General features: G+C 43.9%; 1 protein-coding gene across 3 annotated transcripts in view; it reads left to right on the top strand.

Annotated features, from left to right (window-relative positions):
* Nucleotides 1-783: 783 nt before the first annotated feature.
* The window catches only part of CARS2 (cysteinyl-tRNA synthetase 2, mitochondrial), a 38,872-nt gene continuing 18,807 nt past the window's right edge, over nt 784-20,848 (top strand). The window contains exons 1-8 of one of the 3 annotated variants that reach the window (XM_071568370.1): nt 784-1,125; nt 1,654-1,704; nt 7,381-7,498; nt 10,073-10,144; nt 10,737-10,842; nt 11,566-11,649; nt 14,005-14,134; nt 16,802-16,935. In XM_071568370.1, the coding sequence (XP_071424471.1) occupies nt 902-1,125; nt 1,654-1,704; nt 7,381-7,498; nt 10,073-10,144; nt 10,737-10,842; nt 11,566-11,649; nt 14,005-14,134; nt 16,802-16,935 (919 nt within the window). In that variant the 5' untranslated portion in view covers nt 784-901. Of the gene's footprint in view, nt 1,126-1,653; nt 1,705-5,225; nt 7,174-7,380; nt 7,499-10,072; nt 10,145-10,736; nt 10,843-11,563; nt 11,650-14,004; nt 14,135-16,801; nt 16,936-20,848 lie in introns of those variants that run through there. The other 2 variants (XM_071568450.1, XM_071568524.1) reach the window with 2 other exon arrangements.

Below are 20,848 nucleotides of genomic sequence, written 5' to 3'. Positions count from 1 at the left end.
GGATATCATCTGGTCCAGGGTGATAGCCTAGGCAGGATCACTTAGAGCAGGTGACAGGAACGTGTCCAGGTGGGTTTGGAATGTCTTCAGAGCAGGAGACTCCACGACCTCCCTCGGCAGCCTCTTCCAAGTGCTCAGCCACCCTCAATGCTAAGAAGTTCTTCCTCATGTTGAGGTGAAACTTCTTGTGTTTTAGTTCATGGCCACTGCTCCTCATCCTGTCACTGGGTACCACTGAAAACAGTCTGGCACCACCCTCTTGGCACCCATCTTTGAGACATATATATGAATTAATGAGATACCCTCTCAGCCCTCTCTTCTCCGACTGCACAGGCCCAGCTCCCGCAGTCTCTCCCCGTAAGAGAGATTATCCACTCCCTCAACCATCTCTGTGGCCTCCGCTGTACCCTCTCCAGTGGCTCCTTGTCATCCTTATACTGAATCCAGAAGTGTATAGAGCACTCCAGATGCGGCCTCACAGGGCTGAGTAGAGGGGCAGGATCCCCTCCCTCGACCTGCTGGCCACGCTCTTCCCGATGCACTCCAGGATATCATTGGCCCTCCTGGCCGCAAGGGCACACTGCTGGCTCTCACTCAACTTGTCACCCACCCAGACTGCACAGTCCTCTTCGGCAGCCCCCACGGCCCGCATTCCCGGCCCGCCCGGCCCCGCACTCCCGCTCCGCTCACCGCACTCACCGCGGGGCCACCCCGCCCCGCAGCGCGCCGCGGTGGCGCCGGCCCGGCCCGGCCCGCAGGCACCGCCCCTTCCTGCGGCGCGGCGGGGCCTGCTGTGCTGTGCCGGGCTGCGTGCCGGGGCCGTATTGTGCTCTGTGCCGGCCTGTGTGTCGGGCTTTGTGCCGGGCTGTGTGCCGGGCTGTGTGCCGGGGCTGTGCGGGCCATGCTGCGCGGGGCGGCGGCGGCGGCCCGGCGGTGCGGGCTCGGCCCCGGCCCCGGCCCCGGCCCCGACCCCGGGCGAGGGCAGGCGGGGGCGCGGCGCTGGTGCGGAGCTGCGCGGCGGGACTGGGCGCCACCGGCGGGGCACGACTGCGGGATCGTGGCTTACAACAGCCGGAGCCGGACCAAGGAGCCGCTCGTGCTGGCCACGGAGGGAGTGGCGACCTGGTAGCGCCTGGTGGCGGGGTGGGGTGACGGGGGCAGCTTGTCCGAAACCTTCCTGTGCCCAGTTCCGGGCTCCTCAGCACAGGAGAGGGTACAGCGGAGGCCACAGAGATGGTTGAGGGACTGGAGCATCTCTGTTACGGGGAGAGACTGCGGGAGCTGGGCCTGTGTAGTTTGGAGAAGAGAGGACCGAGTTGGTATCTCATTAATGCATATAAATGTCTCAAAGGCAGGTGCCAAGAGGATGGTACCCAGTGACAGGATGAGGAGCAGTGGCCATAAACTAAAACACAAGAAGTTTCACCTCAGCATGAGGAAGAACTTTGCATTGAGGGTGGCTGAGCACTGGAAGAGGCTGTCCAGGGAGGGCGTGGTGGTCTCTTCTCTGGTGACATTCCAAACCCACCTGGACTTGGCTCTGTGTCACCTGTCTAGGTGACCCTGCCTTGGCAGTGGGTTCGACCAGGTCATCTCCAGAAGTCCCTTCCAGCCCTAACAAATCTGTGATTCCCTTTGTCCCCCTTTCTGCAGGTACAGCTGCGGGCCGACGGTGTATGACGAGGCACACCTCGGGCACGCCTGGTGAGTCGTGTGCCGGATCGGGAGAGAGCCAGGCAGGGGAGTGGCATCCCCCGCCCCCAGCGTGTGTCGGGGGGACAGAGCTGTGACAGGGACTCAAGGCCCAGCCCTTCGCCTCCTGCCCAGCAGAGAGCAAAAGTCTGTTCATTATGTATTTTTTTCCTCTTGGACTCGAGGAGCCTATGAAGGGACTGTTGGTGCTGCCTGGCCCAGGCAAGAGTGGGGGGTGTGTGTGTGTGTGTGTGTGTGTGTGTCTGTGTCTGTGTCTGTCTGTGTGTTGGGAAGAAGCATTAGCAATGTGCACAGTGTGTCTGGGTAGAGTGAGTTGTTCCAAATCATATCAGCATAACCTGTCCTCCCGTGCAGAGGAGTTGTGGTCCTGGAGCAGAGCCTCTTGGCCACATGAAATGATAGTTTCACCTCAGATTTTGTTTGGACACTCTGTCGGCACCAAGAAAAAGCCATGCAGGGTTGAGTATTAAAAAAGTACTTTTCAGGTTAGCAGATGAACATGTCAGTTCTAGATCTCAGAAAGCCCAGGTAGCTTAAAGGCCTTTTTGCATAGTAACAGTTCAGTGGGTTACTAGTTATAAAAATAAAAACAGATCCAGAACAGCACAACATTTTCTGTGTAGTTCATTAGGATCAATAGGATAGTAAACCAGCTTCATTGTAAGTAACTTTGAAAAAGTACTTTAAATACATGAGAGAAGGTTACTGCCAGTTATTTTAAAACAACGTGCCTGTTGAATAGACATGTATGGTGTCTGCTGTTCCTGCGGAGCTGAAGGGAGTTGCAGCAGCTCAGACTGCTCTTGAACTTCTGTCTCCTCATTCTTTAAAAACAAGATATGTTGGGCTCTTTGGAAGAGCAGGAGTTTCTCAGATAATTGCCATCTGTATGAAGATCAGATATTGTACATTTCGGTAATTGACTGATTTCCTTTTAATGTAGGGGATTTCACAGCTTCTGGTACTATCTCAGCTTCATTCAGAAAGTCGTGTTGAATTTTGCTCACTGTTGAGCTGTCGCAGTACTGCACAGCTGCTGCTTCGTTCTCTGAAAGGGAAGACTTAAAATTCCAGTCTGTAGTTAGTTGACCCTGGCTGGATGCCAAGGTACCCACCAAAGCTGCTCTGTCACTTCCCTCTGCAACAGGAGAGAGGAGAGAAAATATAACATAGAGTTCATGAATTGAGATAAAGACTGGGAGAGATAACTTACTGATTACTGTCATAGGCAAAACAGACTCAAAGTCAGGATATTAATTAAATTTATTAGTAGAAGAGTCAGAGCAGGATAATGAGAAGTAAAATACATCTTAAAAACACCTTCCTTCCACCCCTCCCTCCTTCCCAAGTTCTACCTCCTCCTCCCCAGTGGTGGAGGAGTATGGGGAATGGGGGTAATGTTCCCTTTGTCCCATGTTGTTTCTGCTGCTGTTCAGAGAGAGGAGTCCTTCCCCCTCTTCGCTGTGGGGTCCCTCCCATGGGAAACAGTCCTTCCTGAACTTCTCCAGTGTGAGTCCATCCCACGGGTAACTGTTCTTCACAGACTGCTGCAACGTAGGTCACTTTTCCATGGGGTGCAGTCCTTCAGGCACAGGCCGCTCCAGTATGGATCCCCCATAGGGCCACAGGTCTTTCCAGGGAAACCTGCTCCAGCATGGGCTCCTCTCTCCAGGCGTCAGCATGTCCTTGCCAGAACCCTGCTCCAGCATGGGCCTTCCACAGGGTCACAGCCTCCTTCAGGCATCCATCTGCTCCGGCATGGGCTTTCCATGGGCTGCAGGTGGAACTCTGAACCTCCATGGTCCTCCATGGACTGCAGGGACACAGCTGCTCCACCATGGTCTGCACCATGGGCTGCAGGGGAACCTCAGCTCCAGTGGCTGGAGCACCTCCTGCCCCTCCTTCTCCACTAACCTTGGTGTCTGCAGAGTTGTTCACATATACTCATTCTGCTCTTGTCTGGCTACAGTTTCCATCTGTCCAATAACTTTTTTTATGTTCTTAAATACCTTATCACAGAGGTGTTATTGTTGTTCCTGATTGGCTTGGCCTTGGCCAACAGTGGGTCCCTCCTGGAGCCAGCTGGCATTGGCTCTGCTTCTGGCAGCTTGTCACAGAGTCCATCCTCATAGCCCCCTGGCTACCAAAACCTGGCCATACAAACCCAATACAATGTAGAAATTGGTGTTGGCAATGCTAATGTTAATGCTGCTGTACTGGTTGTGTGTAAGTGGTGGTGTCTTTTTCTTCTGGCTTGTGTCCAGCCTTAGCAGAAAGGTGATGTAGCTTTGTATTTGTGATCTAAAAATGAAGAAAACAATGTCTTGAATTATTTTATTTGTACTCAGTACCTTCAGGGGAACTTTAATTTTTTTAAAAAAGTCGTAGTAGTTCATGTATTTAAATCCATAGTTATTGTAATACAGGCTCTGTTACAGTTTACCTTGAAATAATTAGGATTTTAAATCATCACTTGAAAGAAACCGTATAAAAAGATAGTAATAAGTTTCTTTATCACTCAGTAGAGGTTCTCCAATATGATTGGACCTGTCTGTCTGACATGGTGTAACAGGGGAAGTAATTGCAGAGGTGCTCCTGTTCTAAGGCTGATAGTGGATCTAGAGCACAGTGTTTATAGGGATGGGGAATTTTACTGTTTGGTCTTGCAGCCCTCTGTGGCTTTTAAATGTCTGGTTTTGTCAGTGGTTCTCTTGCCTTCAGACTCATTTGGTTAAAGGAGGGAGTGGAAAGGCCTTGCTCGCTCTGCCTGTTCTCTAACCCATCTGTTCTTACCTTGTGTCTAAACAGCAGTTTCAGGCTTTCCTTAAGTGGAGGTTTGCCCTACGTCTGCATCATCTATGTTTGACCACTTGCTGATTTAAGAAAGAATAGTTGGTGCTGAATATTGCCTTTGGTGTATCATGCAGATGCACTGTGTATTATACTCTCTTCTGCTGCCTCTCTAAGCACCCTAACATGTTGTTTCTGTAGTGCTGTTGTTCGACAAGGTGCCTGCACTGAAGACCTTCCACTCTCTTTTCTCATCGTTTAAAACCTCGAGCATGGGAGGAGTTGGCTTTTGCTTTCCAGTATCTCTGGTGTTACAGGTGTCAGTGTTGGCATCCTGTTGCTCAGCTGATTTGTTCAGGATGATGGAGCACTCTTGATTCTATTTATTTATTTATTTACTTATTTATTTATTTATTTATTTATTAAAATTGTAAAGTTGTATATGAGTGGTCCCGTGGTGTAAAAGAGAACACTCTGGACTCTGAATCCCAAGGACCTGAGTTCAAGTCTCAGTGGGACCGTCCCCTGGCAGTTCAATGCCTCCCTGCCATCCCATCCCGTCACATCTCGAGTGCTCAGCAGGGTCAGCCCCGGTTAGTACCGGGTGCTGTGACAGTCCCAAGGACTTCACTGTCACTGTCCAAGCTCGCTCGGCTGTGGCAGATGAACCTCAGGACTTAAAGGGTGGGGCCAGTTCTGTGCACGCTGAGCCTCACCTAAAAAATCCACTGCACAGGCTGGAAGGGCACACCCACGTGGGGAGAGCCCTGCCCAAATCTTCGTTCATGTAGTCTGGCCATACATACAAAGTTGTATATGTTTTCCCCAGTAGCTGGCTCCAGCCCTAGAACAGCTGAAATGCATCCTGCTGATGGGGGTCTGGAGGCCAGGAGATGCACTGGGAAATAGCATGAAGGCAAATGAAATGGTGGCTGTTGCTGCTGTGCCACTCTTGTCACATGCCATTGTTTTGTTTTACTCTTGCAACATGTTAGCTTCTCACTGGAGTTCCCCTTTTTCCCCGTCCTTTTTATATTTGAATTGTGGCAAGCACAACAAATGCAGCAAGTAATAATACAGAAATGGGTAATAGAAAAGGGCTTGAGATCCTTGAAAAGAATTTGAAAATAATGACATTATTTTTCTTCCCTCTTCCTTCCTCTGCACAAGGAGCTCTTATATCTCTGAATAACCCAACTTTTTCTGTTATACTTCCAGTATTAAAAACAGGTGCTCTGCACACCTCTGTGCAACATCCAGCCCCCATTCTATATAAAGAAAAAAGTAAAACAGGCAAATAATACTATTTTTCCCCTCAGTTCTGAGACTGACCTTTATCATACTGGTTTGAACTGCAGCCTGGTTCCTGGCTGGATGCTTGGAAATAAGAGTAAAACCAAGCATGAGAGGAGATCTAATTCTGTCCCTTGTGTCTGCTCTGCCAACCCCTGATTCTGACTGTCTGTTTTGTTTTGGGTTTTTTTTCAGTCCTGAAGTGGTAAGGACCCTGTTTCTGAGTTGTCTGTATATTTGCTCTGGCTCATGCAGTGTTTCTTCCATCAGTTCAGTTGAAAGATCAGAGAAGAGGGAACAGTGTAAAATTTGTGTCTGCTCTGGGTACAGTGGCTGCAGGGCTGTTAAATCTAATATCAAGCTTTTGATGCTGGCATTGTTCCTCTGAACAGGATCCAAAGAACAATTTCATATTCTTAGGGAATTGTGTCACCACATTAGATGAACCTTATTCCCAGTGAGCTGGTGTTCATTAAAAACTATCTCCCTAGCAGAACGGCTTTCAAAAAGTCTTTTTTCAACATAAGCATGGCACAAACAACAACAGCAGAAAGTATTTTTCTTCAACAATATCTTACATCCATAAATCAGTACCTTCATGCCACCTAGCATGTGCAGCTAAGGGGAAGGGTGCAAGTTCATTTCTAGTATTTACTTACAGTTCTTTGCTCTGGCAGCCACGGGAGTTGCAGTTTGTGTGGTACTGCATGTGAAATGGGAACCAGTAGGTCTGTGAGTCTCCTTGCTAGCTTTGGAGAAAACAGCCCAAGAAGGCTGAGGGTTCTCATCAGTTTGCAGCGCAGACCCAGAGTTTCTAGTCTCCTTCTAGTGTCTCACCTAATAATTGGGTTTTACTCAATCAAACTGTGTTTTGAGAATTAGAAATTGAGTCTGTGAGCAGGAGGAGCTGCAACAGCCTTGTAAAGCTTGTATATACATTGATCTATCAACTAAATACTCAGTTTTGTGATAAAGAACCTGAATAATTTTGAGAATAACTTCTATTCTCAAGTGTAAGTAAAATAAAAATAAATCACAGAGCAGCTGGTCTTTTCTATCAGAAAAGGTCTCTGGTGGTGTGTGAATTAAATAGTTTAGTGGTGGCTGGTAGCTGTTGTTACTCAACCCTAAGCAAAGTTCATTTGAATCATGCTTTATTTCTCCCTATTCTTCTGCCACATGACTTTTGAAAACCTATTAAAAGCCCGAGGGACTTGTTTCCAGAATACCTAATCTGTGTGTCTTGTACTGTTCACTTAGAGAGAGTCTCCTGGCTCACACAAGGTTTGTGATGCCCTTCAGTGCTTGAATAAAGAGATGCAACAAAAGAAGACGCTCGGGAAATTTGATGTAATGTGTCACTAATGCCAGAAGAGGGTAGGCCAGTTCAAGAGAAATTTCCTTGACTTTTGTGCAGGTGGTAACTGGTTTTGGAAAAACACTTTATGCATTGAAGGGCTTTTCATTGCAAGTGTTGGGGTATTTAAATTGTTCCTGTGACTGTTAGTGGTGTTGGTTATTTTTGTTTAGGTTTATTCTTGCTACTGCATGTTCAAAAGGTCTTGTTTTTCTTTTCTCTTCCAGCTCCTATGTTAGGTTTGATATAATTCGAAGGATAATGACTAGGTTTTTTGGAATTGAAGTTATCATGGTGATGGGGATCACAGACATAGATGACAAGATCATCAAAAGAGCCAATGAGGTAAGTGTTTGCTGCACTCTTTGATTCTAACTTTTGGTATTTTCTAAGCTATGTGTGTAGGAAGATTAACTTGGGTAATTCGTAGATAATAAATGTTGAGATTTCTGGTCCCCTAGCCTGGATGTAATGGGGCTGGGAGTGTGGAGGGCTGGATGTTGAGAGCTGTGTGTAGTTAAATGGGTGCAGAGAGTGGTGTGAGGGGAGAGGCAGGGAGGGTGGCAGGGCTGCCTTACAGCACCTGTGGGATGCTCCTGCCTCCCTCTGCCTGGCAGGCTGGCAGGGAACAAAAATCCTGGATGAACCCTCAGCGCAGTGAAAGTTATCCCAGAACTTCACAGTCAGGAGGCTTCTAGCTGGGTTCTGGAGAAGCATTTGTGTGCTGTCAGTTATTACAGGCAGTATATATGGCATTGCCACAACCTGAGGCTGAGGGCAGTTCCTGGAAGGTGCTGAGAACCATCTAGTTGCAATGTCAGCACCTTGGAAAGCTTTATCAGGCTTGTCTGAGTTTGTCACCTACAGGAAAGTTAACACTGAATGTAGGGGTCAGTCTTGATAAGAGTGAGGCTGTAAGTGGTTCTGAGTTGGATTTTAATCTGACCTTTTTTACTAGCTGAGCTTGGCGAATGATTATTCCAATTCTTTTTTTATTCTTTTGAAAGCACTTTTTGAACTTTGAAGTGCTAAGAATGTATTATCTGTTTTATTCTGCGTTTTAAATCTTTTGCTTTGTTTGTTTTAGAATCTAAAATTCAGGTCAGGATCATAAGTGAATGTGTTGAATCAAATTGCAGTTGCAAGCTTAAAGATAGTTTCCTGGTGCCAGAGAATTTGACAGTGAACAGTTACTTTTGTAGTTAAGTATAAGGCACTGCATTCAAATAAATACCAGCACACCACTTATGGAGAAATACATGTGTGTTCCCTTAGTCTATTTACTTGCAGTTTTCTAAGGCAGTAAACAATTTAAATACAAACAAACAAAACCCCTCAAAATTCAGGCATTTTAAATTTATATGTGTGCATTTAAAAGACTTTCCTTATTGTCAGAACATCTTGTGAAATTTTATGTTTGAGGAGGGGGAAATGACATGTTGTTCATAAAGAAGTTGTATTCATTTACTGCCTTCTTCGGTTCTGTGAACTCATCTTTTCACATTTTTTTTTTGTGACTTTTTGAAATGCCTGTTCATCCATTTTGTTTGGATGGCCAAGGCCTCTACCTTAGTAGCCTACTTTTGTTATTGGGACTTGTGTACCTGAAGCATCAGGTGAAGTCAACATTCCTAAGCTTGTTCTTCATCCTCTGATGGGATTCATCTGAAGGAAACCTGAAAGTTGCTTATCTAGTCTAAGATGAATATGCTGCATGCCCTCGGTGGTCCTTTGAGAGACAGATGACTCTTTGTGTGTTGAACATCTGGATGGGAGGAACCTCACCACCTTCTTTCTATAGGAACCTATTTTTCTTTGTTGATCACAGAAGCAGCTGAGCTGTTGAGGGAGACAAATCCAGTCACTGTGATCTGGAAGAGCACAAGGGTGCTGGTCTGTAGGCAGAAGCATGTCTTTATTTTTCAGTGCTGAGCATTTTCCTCATTTCACTGCTGTATAAACATCTGGATTGTCTTCGCCAGAACTCCTGCCTTGTCCTGGAGTTAGTCCAAATGGTGGTAGTCACCTGTGCTCTGAAAAACAAAACCCATAAGGATGCTCCTGTAATGAATGGGAAGTGATGACATGGGATTTGTGTTGTTAATGATGCCGGTACCTGCAAGATGGAGAGGCTGACACTATGTTGTCTTCTCCCCAGTAGTTTATTCTCAGAGAAGATGTAAAAGCATGCATTTGAAACACTTTGATACCATCCTTTTGCTTGCTAGGGCAGGTTTTGCTGTCATGCATCTTTCAATCCCTGACCTCTTCTGAATATTTGAGAACAAGTACCTTATCATGTGCAAGTTTCCCTTCCTTTTGGGTTGCCCTTTCTCACTACCTCTGTGAGAGGATCCTGTTCCTGTCCCATGAATGAGAAACACAGAGAAGGTGCTTGAGAAACACCAGACTTGGCAAAGCGTGGGATTGACTTTAGTATTGAGATCTGTGAAATAGCTTATTTTTCTTAATCACTGAAAATTAATATCTTGTCTCATTCTGCAAGTCTGTGATCTATCTTTCTGACATAAAGGTGGTATCAATGTTTCCTGCCAGTAAGTTGAGTGAATTTCACATCCTGTGTAGTATAGTATATTTTGTCACTGGAAATGGAAGACTCTCTCAAGAAGAAAATAATGAGAGAGGGAAGGAGTTTATTATTTTAGTCTTTGATTGCTTTCTCTTAAAAGATATGTATTAATATTTGGAAATTGAGAAGTGTAAGTGAAATACTACTTCTAAGTTATTTATAACTTACATCTCCTCCATGTGAATGTTAGATTAATAAAACTTAGTGACTTTTTGCCTTGGGGGCTCTCTAAGTCTCCCAATTAGCTACTGGCTGTCTGATAAAAGATTGCCTTATTTTATATTATTACTCTGATTTATGACTTACTAATCTGCTTCTCTCTTTTTCAGATGAATGTGTCGCCAATAGCTCTTGGTCGTTTTTATGAAGAAGACTTTAAACAAGATATGGCTGCCTTAAAGGTACAAAGACTCAAGATTCTAAGTTTAAGAGTGTTTCTAAGCAATTATTTTGGTAAGGAATCTGATTTTGAGAGTTTGACCTGAAAAAATAAATTTGCTGCTTGGAAACTAAGTGCTGATTTACTTCTTCATTCTTCTGGAAAGATACTGCACACCTTTTGAGTAAGAAAATGGGGGGGATAAGCAAGCCTGAGCTTTGGAATGAACAAGTTAAATTTCTTTATGAACAGTATTTTTTTCCACATGGAGTGGAGCCTTAGTTCACACATACTACATGTTTAGTATAATGCAGAAATAGCCTGATTGAAAGCATAGGAAATATCAAATCTTTCATTGACTACAGCTGACTTTACTTCTTGTCCAAAATACTTGCCACTGGGAAAATCTGGGGGTTTTTTGCCACCTCTCAAATATTTTTTCTGTGTGTGTGTGTGTTGTTTTAAATGCTGTTCATTATCTTTCTGTGATACTTGCAGCTTTTTTTCTTTAAAGATAAAATTGAGAAGAATGTTCTTTGAAGTTTGTTTCTTAATGTAAAGGGAATCATCAACAGTGTTTCATCAGATTAATGAGATGTTACTCTTTCTTTAAGGTCCTCCCTCCTACAGTATATATGAGGGTGACTGACAATATTCCTCAGATAATTTCCTTTATAAAAAAAATAATTGCTAATGGACAAGCTTATGCAACCTCGCAAGGTAAGACTTCAAGCAAGGTAACTCCTTGTTCAGCACATGTACAGGAAGTCATTGCTCTTAGTAATCCTGTTCTGGAATCGGATGAGGTACCCTATGCCAGGCATTCCTTCTTTGATTAACAGGGTGTGAGCAACTTGTTTATGATGACATAAGTGGGCAGAACAACTATTGCTCAATTTCTAAGTTAAATGTAGCTCATTACTTAATATAATTGTGTACAGTAACAAACTGCTATCTAGGCTCCTGTCAGGAAGTCCTGGCCTGGTTTCTGCAAGTGAGCTGGGAAAACATCTTAGCTCTAAACAGGAGCTGTGTATGTCCTGTGTGCAGTGAAATATGTGCCTGCAAAGCACAAGGAAGGGATTTTTCTTTAGCAGATCTGATGGTTGTAGAAGGATTTGAGCGAATTGTAACTGGAGTAGCAGTAGCTTGTGCTGCAGTCAGGAAGGGGGTTGCTGGTTGTGCATGGGCAGGGAAGAACTTGAGGAGCTCTCCAGAATTCAAAATTATTCTATGTGTAGAAAAAGCATGTGCACAGAGATTACTTAAAAGCTGGGTAATGTGGAAATATCTGCTGCTACTTTTGCGGTATTTCTGAATTTCTAAATCAGAATTTAAAATGGGAGTTGAAGGGCATTTTGTTTTGCTTTCAGGGAAATGTTATCTTCTCTCCATCAATGTGCCTCATCTTTGCTGTACAACTAAACATTTCTTTTTTGTTAGGCAATGTTTATTTTGATGTTAAGTCCTGGGGAAAAAGATACGGAGTATTAACTGCTATTAATCCTGATACCCAAGATGAAGCAAGTAAGTTCATGCAACCAACTTGTTTGTATTAATGTATTGTTTGAATGCATGATAACGTTTATGTGTAAACTTTGATTCGACAGTTTGATGCAGTTTTCTAACCTGTTGTATATAGCTAACTTTGTGGTTAAATAAGACTAGATTGCTTTTGTAATTATTTTTTGAGGCACTCACTGTTGCCAGTGCAAGAGGAAATTTGGTCTCTTTTCATCCTTGTTTCCCTCTGTACCTTTGTTCTGGGACCCAAGAACAATTAGTATTCTTAATTAAATACTTGGCAGTGGTACATAGAAACTTCACAGTGAGGTGGTGTTCTCACTGTTCCAGTCAAGGGTAAACACAGGGAAACCTCATCTACCATGTTATTGTTGGGGCAGTTGCTGCACTCTTCTGATGAATGCTAGCTGGATGAATTGATTCCTTCATTACTTGCCACCAGACTATTGCTAAGCAGCTTCTTTGTTGGAGGGGTGAGCAATCCCTTGGTAGGCTGTTCTAGAGCGGGCTGTGGGTTTTTTGCTGCAGGTCCTGCTTTGCAGGATTGCTGAGCCTCTTTGTAGTTTCTGTTAGTTGGGTCTGATCAGGTCTCTGCATGGGAGAATCTGATGCAGGTCTCCTGCATCCTCCTGCACACTGAAGTTCAGTATTTCATCATTGAAAAAACTCTGTTTGCAATTACTGAAAATGCCTGGCAGGCTGATGCTCAGGTGAATTGCAGCCAGAACTTCTTGCAGTTCTGCTCTGGAGTTGTTTCAGCATTACAGCTCACACAGGGAATGCATTTTGTCAACAGTTATTTAGAGGCAATTACTGACTGCAGAGGCAGCCAACAGCCTCTGGGCTGCCCAGGGAAGAGCATTGCCAGCAGGTCAGTGGTGGTGATCCTTCTCTCTCAGCACTAGTGAGACATGCCTGGAGTGCAGGTCTGGGGCTGGGCTCCCCAGTACAACAGTGACATGGGCATACTGGAGAAAGGCCAGCAAAGGGCCACAAATGCGATGAAGGTACTGGAGTATATTTCATAAGAGGAAAAGTGGACAGAGCTTGTACTGCTCAGCCTGGAGAAGAGAATGGTCAGGGGAATCTTACTCACGTGTACACATACCTGATGGAGGGAATAAAGCAGATGGCTTTACTCTGGTGCTTGGTGACAGAACACGAGGCAGTAGGCATAACCTGAAACACAGAAAATTATGTTTAAAGCTAAGAAAAATCCTTTTTACTCTGAGGATGATTAATACGAACCGTGTTGCTCAGAGAGGCTGTGGAGTCTCCATTCTTGGTCATAATGTAAACCCAACTGGACACCATCTTGGGCAGCCTGCTGTAGCTGAGCCTGCTCTGAGCTGGATTAGTCTGCCTCTAGACGTGCCTTCCAGCCTCAGCTGTGACTGATTATGTGTTTTACCCTGCTTCCCCTCAAGTCACAACTAAATGTATTGGTATTTCTTAAGATTTTGACAGTTGTTTTGCTTACAACTGAGAAGTTGAAGAGTGCTCTTTTGTAGCAGTATACTCAAAAAAAGGCAAAAGAGGGATGGAGTCAACAGATAGTCAGAGCTTGACAAACTAGGGAACAGCCAAGATAAATATTCAGTGGATAAATCTGGGGTTATATTTTTGTGCCTTTTGTTCATACGAATTTTGATTTGTATGATTTTAAATGAGTGGCCATGTATTTGTTACAATAGAACCCTGTTCTGTGGCTCCTGGCAGAGGGTGGTGTGTGTTTGACTGGGAATTAGGAGGCAGCAGAGGTGAACAATCCTATGGTACTGTGACAAGGAAGACTACATCCTTTCCTTGGCTGTGTACTAAGGGAAGCAACAAATATAGCTGGGGAGGAGGCCTTTGTAGAGAACTCATTGGTTAAAATGGTACTGAGAAGTTGCTACGTCCAAGAATAGTTTTGATTCTCATCTCTGTGCTCTTGGTTTTATAGCATCTAAAAGAGAAAGTACTTGTGTCCCAGAGAAAAAATTGTGGGGCTTTGTTCTGTTCCTGTTTTTTAATTTGGTTTTGTTACCATTTCTGTCGCAGTGCAGTCAGTTTGTCCTGGGGAAGCTGTCTGATAAGTAACTAAATGAATGATATAAAACCAGGGAAGTCCAAAAGGACTGGAAGGAAAGGATCCATTAAGGAATCTTGAATCCATCTTTTTAGCTTGTATTTTTTTCAAATGTTTGACAGGAAGCCCTGTATAAGAGGGAAGGGAGGGAAGTTGCAGTGAAAAGAAGTTGATTGAAGGAGATTAAAATTCTGAGTAGCTCACTAAACACACATTTCCTCTTGCTTTCATTTGGTCATTTTTTTCTTTGAGACATATCCCATTAACAAATCACTTACTCTTGGCAGTTGATTCTGATAAACGACATGGTAAAGATTTTGCCCTGTGGAAGACTGCCAAGCCTCAAGAGCTATCTTGGAATTCTCCCTGGGGAAAAGGAAGACCTGGATGGCACATTGAGTGTTCCACAATATCAAGGTCAGATTTTTTGAGTTTTATATCTAGTGCTAGTTTTTTTTTTGGTCACAGTACAATGGTAGCAGCAATATTGAAAGTGTTTTCTCATCAGTACATAATACTGGTTTTAATGTGACCATTTTATGCAATTTGGGACATCACCTGTGGCCCAAATAGACTGTGCTTACCCTTACTGCACCTGTCTCAATATGTTTTGGCACCTTGAGTCAGACTTGCTACTTAAAATATGGCATGCAGGATCACACAGCTGATTAGCAATTCTTTAACTTGAACTGAATAACCCAAGATTTGGTGAAAGTTATGGTACCTCTTTCATTTGCTTCCCTTCCACTTCTAGCAGTCTCCATTGGACCTAGTTCAGCATGTAGTGCTGTGACAGTAGGACAGGGCATGGGATTCTGTTCCAACTCCAATGAGCATGTGAGATCCTGCTGGCCTTATCAGCAGTTGTGGATGTTCATTCTAATAGTCTAAGTGTTATTCAGCTTTACAAGTCAGCCAGAGTATTGAAAACTCTGTGACGGTATATTCTGTTGGCACAGGGTGAATGGTACTTAGTAGTGTTTTACTTGTAACTGGTTTAATGTAATTTGCTCTTATTTTAGAGTTCTGTTTCTGCCACAGAAGGAAAAAGTCTTCTCTCTTGAAAGACTGATAGTGGTACTGAGTTTTGCATTAGTCTTGGATCTTTTTTTTGGAAGCTGATAACAAATTGTTTAGATCCAACCCTGTTTAGCTTAAGTTTTTGACTAAAGCTGAAAGAAGATGGAACCAGCTGCTTTAAGTTTCTCCTTCATATGCTTTGCTGGTGCACCTGGGATTGTTAGTCATTAGTATGTGCTTGTGAAAAGCATTTATAAGGGTGATTTTCTGTCTGTAAATAGTTTCAGCATAGTAAAACAGTTCTTAAAGCAGTTGAAGTGCACAAATCATCTTATATTTGAAGTACAACCCATGATAGAAGTGCACAGATAAGAAACGCCAATTACAAAATGGTCTGTCTACTAATGCAGTGCTGTCTATAGTATTCATTTCTTTATGTAAAACTGTGTTTTACTGCAGCTGGATGAGGCTCCTGCCATGTAAATAGAAGCTGACCTATGCAGAGCACAAGTGTAGTAATCTTGGACTGTGAAAAATGGAGACCTGATTTTGCTAAGTCACCTAAAACATGTTGCTGTCCCCAGTCAGCTGTCCAAGGCCCATTTTAAGCAATACATAGCTGTGTGTTTTGCCAGGTACCTCCAAGCACTTTAACTAAGCTAGGTGAATTAATTTTGAAAAGTCTGCGAAGCTGAATGAGAAAGTTTCTGGTCTCTAGTGGAACTGTGGAGGAGGGAACCCCTGTGCTGTGACTCCGTAGATCTGATCTCCTCTCTCCAGTTTCCTGTGTGAGGTGGGCTGCTCCTCCTAGCCCTGGACGTTTGGCAGATCCATCTCTCGCCTCTCTCAGCTCTTTGTGGTTTTGTTGGAACAAACAGCAAGTGCCCCGTAGGTGGCACAAAGGAAGGTGAGGGCCAGTCCTGGGAAGATTTGTACTTTAGCTGGTTTTGAAGCAGGCAGGAAACAGAGGAGGATGAACTTGGGAAACGGTGACAGCCCATCTTTCATCCTTCCTCTCTTCTCCTTGTCTTTTCCTCCTGTGCCCCAACAGCTTCTACAGAGCCATCATGAGCCAGGGTGTTAGCAGGGTATTTTGTCTTAAAAAGGGACAAAAGTATTAATGTTTAGCCAGTGACCAGGAGCAACTTGTTAAGGTGACATATAGGAAGGCTGTGTGTGTCTGTATGCACACATGTGCACATGTGTGTAGGGCTTGCCTTTATTTTCTATTTGTGTAGGCCTTGCATTTTCCCCTGCTTGAGCACCTCTGGGTTTTGAGCAGTTCAAGTTGACCTACATCCCTGTGTGTGGGGGAGTGTTGTCTTTGTTTAAAAGATGGGCAAAATAAAGTTTCTGACTTGCCCAGCATGACCTAGCAGGGACTGTCTGGAGCAGTGGACAGGATGTAGCAGCCTTGACACTCCTGGTGTTTAACCTACAAGTGCCTAAGGCTGTTCTGTTTAGCCACACACCAGCCACCAGTGTTTGCAGAGAGGCCTGTGCCGTGGCAGGCCCATGGGTGACCTGCACACATCCAGCAGTTCTGTTGTATGTGAGGAATGGCCTTGGGAGATCAGAGGCACTGACACTTTCTTTTGACATTCTAACAATATAGGGCTAACTATTTTCCATCATGACAGCACACAGTATTGTCTGAATTCTTACAGAAAAGGTACAAGATAAAGAATATTAATAGCAAATTTACGGAAATCTTCAGTGCTTCAAGGCTGTTAGGTTTGCAGGTGAAGGCAGCTGATACTGAAACTGTAGCAAAACATGGAAAGGAGACATCCTGCTTGCCATACTTTAAACTGATGTTGAAAAATAATTGCTTCTGCTAAGGAAAGTAATTGTGGACAGATATGAGTCCTGTCCATACAAGTTCTGTTGCAGTTTTGGTATCTGAGATATGTGTGAGGTCTTGTTTTAAAACTGCAGTTATTAAATTGTACACTTAAATCTATTTATGTTGTTTCATCTTATTCTTTTCTGTATTTCTTTTTTTTTTTTTTTCAAAAAGCTTTTGTAGTGTTCTACTTACCGATCAGGAAAATATTGTTTCAGTGCAGTGTTTGGAAAGCAGCTGGACATCCATACTGGTGGAATAGATCTGGCGTTTCCTCATCACGAAAATGAAATTGCCCAGTGTGAGGTGTATCACCAGTGTGAGCAATGGGGAAATTACTTTTTGCATTCTGGTAAGTAAAACATTAATCCCCTGAGAGGCCTGTACAAATGTAATAGTTTGGAGTTTTTAGGTTTGGCATTTTATGGTATAAAAACACATGCTCTACTCCAAAGACCAAGTTCCTGACCTCACTAAGGAAAGAAACATAAATAACAGTGAATCTTGGAACTGTAGAATTAATGCCTTCATTAATAAAAGAGTTAGTGAAATATACCTGATTTTCATCTGGGAAGGTCTTGAAAAAATAACAGAGTATGTATTACCCATGTACCATGTTTACTCCTAATTAAAATTGTGGAAAGAAGAGTTTTTCCTGTAGAGTTTCATTCCCTTTCATTTGAGTTTCCTCAAAATTTGAGAGTATCTTTTTATAGGCTTTCTTTTTTAATAGTGTTTTGATTCTAACAGTCCTGCAGAACTGTTTTGTAACAGTTTTGCAGGAAGAGGGTGAAAATAGTTGATGTTTTCTGTACATGTTTGTGTAGTCCTCCTAAAAACAGAAATTCTTGCTGGCTTAGAACCTGAACCTGCAGTATCTGAAGGCAGGGAGTGGAGGTGGCAGATGAGCAGGTAGCTGAATGGAACATTTTAAAATCACTGAAGTAGAATAAATCAGTCTTCTTCTCTCAGCATCCCTCAGCACCAGTTGCTTGTGTGATTGAAAATAAGTTTTCAGTAGCATGCAGAATAAAATAGCCAGAGTTTGTAAATAAGGTGAAAGGCTTTTAATCATGATAAGGGAAAACATCTGTACTACTGGAAAATAAGAATGGAAAGAATGCTAAGATGCATCAATTGATGAAGCAACAAAGCTCACAAAGTTGTGATTCTGCAGAGAAGAGTCTGAGCTGGGATGTTTTGTATGGTTTGAAGTGTGGGTGAAGCCTTGCAGGCAGATGTTCTGCTGCAGCAACCAACCACTGGATGTTCTGGATGTGCAATTCACATACCTGTAGCAATTTGCATTCTCCTGGGCAGCTTTATTTTATTCACCAGTAGCATTACACCTCCTGATGGGTGTTAAAAACAAGACTAATGCTGAAGACCAAGTGAGTCAGACACTTTGGTCTGCTCTGGTCAAGCATGGCCAGTGAGGCTGCTGGAGGGAGGAGACAAGATGGTCTGTGACATCTGTGGGCTGCATAAAGACCAAGCTGCTCACCCTTGGGCTCTGTAGAAAAGGGGATGCAATGAGTCTCATCGCTGGGATCCATTATCCCTCTGTAGTGCCCTGACCAACTGCAGTGTCTCTTTGCTTCCTGCTGGAGTGTGGGTGACTTGGTATTGGTGTAGCCCTCAGATGTCACTGACCTTGCCTTTTCCCCCAGATGACCTTTCTTGGTATACCTGACTAGACTATAGAAAAGTGTCTTTTGGTGTTCAGCATGTTAAACTGTCTGGCATTCTATAGAACTGCTCCTTGCTGCCTTTGCACGACAGGGCTTCATTCAGTGAAGTTAGTGCTGTAGAGTACTTTGAACTATGTCGTTGTCTGATGGTACTAGTGCTGTTCTCATTGATGGAAACCTGGAAATTGGTCCTTTCTATTGCAGTCTTTGTAGTTCTGGTTGGACAGCTGAAGTCAATAGAAAGTCATGTTCAAGTCTGCAGTCTCTCTTTCTGCTGAGCAGTACTTTGGGCAAGATCACTGTGAATTCTTGGAGCTGCTTCTCTGAGTAGAAGAGCTGCAGAGTTAAGCTTGTTGCATGCTCTGGGAATTATATGAGCTTTCATTTGTCTATATTTGTACGGTATGTGATGAATATGAAATTCTAGTTTCACTTCCCAAGGTGGAGCCTATCAGAAATCAATAGCAATTGTCCAGAGGCTGGTCCATCCTCCAGGGTGTGCTTTGTTCCTGAGGCACTGCAGAATCCTCTGCACTTCCACTGAGGTGCACTGGTTACTGCCAAGTGAATCCTTCTGTTGACAAACAGTGAATCTGACTTTTCAAGCTTGGAATTCAAACTATAGGGAAAATATTCCTTGATACTAGCTGAATAAAGAGGAGTCAATTGAAAAAAAGGGGAGAACTGAATTTCAAGGGCAATTTGTACCCTCAGGTTCTCTAGGAGCTGACAGATTACATTCATTAAATCAAAAAATTTTGCTAGAGGATGACGGCATGAATTATTTAGGGCAAATGAATCAGCTTCAGAAACAATTTATTCTGCTAACAGACTTCAGCATTTTATCAGGCTCAGAATTGGAGGAGCAATCCCCATTAGAGGAAGAAAATCCCTGCACTGTGGATAAATCTTCTTATAAGGACTTTATTTTTAGACTACTTGTGCTCTGGGAAGAGTGCCAAAGTGAAGTTATGAAAATCCTTGTATTTTGTGATTCTCGAATGAAATCATTCTAAGTATTCAAACTCTTGGAAGAGGAATATTAATTCAAATTCAGATGTTACCTGTACCTTTTTAGGAAAGCACAATCAAACTGTTTTAAGCTTGGCTGCCCAAAGTTAAGTCAATATTTAGGCACCTTTGCAAAATAAAGAAAGTTATCATAGCCAGTCTCTGCCCCTTCTCCCAGGAAAATTTTGGCTGTAGGTTTTACTTGAGTTGGAAAAGCTGCAGAAGGCAGGATCTCTGGCAGCCTGGATGTTCCTACTGAGTGTCCCCAGTGTAACAGTGCAATGGTGAAAGTGGCCTCACCTGGTAGCAGACAGGACAAATACAGTGAAAGAAAGATTTTGGGTTGATCATGAGTTTCTGCCTTAGCTGGTTCCACACCCACAGACCCAAAGATTCTTTTCTACTCTCCATAGTGTGTTGTTCAAGCTTAAATTTCCAGGTAGGCTGGGTAGGACTGGAGGTAGCCTTCTCGTGGTGAGTCCCTGCTGCTTTGAATCATCAGAAAGAGATGATAAGTAAAACCCGGGGATTTTCATGTCCATTTACCAGGCCTGAGCTTGTCATTTTCATATCCAGATGAGTGTAATGGGGATTTTTTTCCACTTGTGGAAGTGAGGGGGATCCAGACAAGGCTACAAAAGCATCTCTGTGTGGAGACTAGCACAAAATTCAGACAGCTGTGTGGACTGCTGAACAAGAAATGCCATTTCTGCCACCACCTGTAAAAGCAGGAGCCTGATAATGTGTTGTCCTTGCAGAGCACTCTGAGGCATTGGTTATGCTGGACTGCCAAATCTGAAAGAATGTGGAGTGCTGATGAGGTATTACAGAGCAAGAAAAGTTCATGCCTAAAAATCTGTCTTTAAGAGTGTTTATGTGCCAGATTCTGCAGGTCACAGAAGTGCCTAAAAATTGCATGGTAGTTGTGGGTGCCTGATGGTGTACAGAATTACTCTTTCATTAGGAAAAGCCAATTAAGGGTTTTAACAACGTTTCTAAGTAGTCTTTCAGTGGCAGCATGTTGGGCATCTCTCCAGTGCTGTGAATGCTCCGTGTTTTAGGTGACACCTGGGTGCGGGCAACCTCAGGCTATACATCTCCTGTCTTGCTTCAATAGAACCTTTAGTCCTAAAACCAAGCTCTACATGCTTTCTTAGGGCGGTTCCCGGGTGTAAAGGAGAGCACTCTGGACTCCGAATCCCATGGACCCGAGTTCGAGTCTCAGTAGGACCCTCCCCTGGCAGTTCAATGCCTCCCTGCCATCCCATCCCGTCACATCTCGGATGCTCAGCAGGATCAGCCCCGGTTAGTACCGGCTGCTGTGACAGTCCCAAGGACTTCCCTGTCACTGTCCAAGCTCACTTGGCCGTGGCAAATGGACCTTAGGACTTAAAGGGTGGGGCCAGTTCTGCGCAGGCTGTGCCTCACCTAAAAAATCCACTGTGCAGGCTGGAAGGGCACACCCACGTGGGGAGAGCCCTGCCCAAATCTTCATTCATGAAGTCTGGCCATACATACACATGCTTTCTTAAAAGCAGAGTTACTACCTTTTTGCTGTACCAC

This window comes from Pithys albifrons, chromosome 1 (assembly GCF_047495875.1).
Source record: "Pithys albifrons albifrons isolate INPA30051 chromosome 1, PitAlb_v1, whole genome shotgun sequence".
Lineage (NCBI taxonomy): Eukaryota > Metazoa > Chordata > Aves > Passeriformes > Thamnophilidae > Pithys > Pithys albifrons.
The sequence above is the reverse complement of the archived record's forward strand: the minus strand, read 5'-3'. Positions and strand labels throughout refer to the sequence as shown.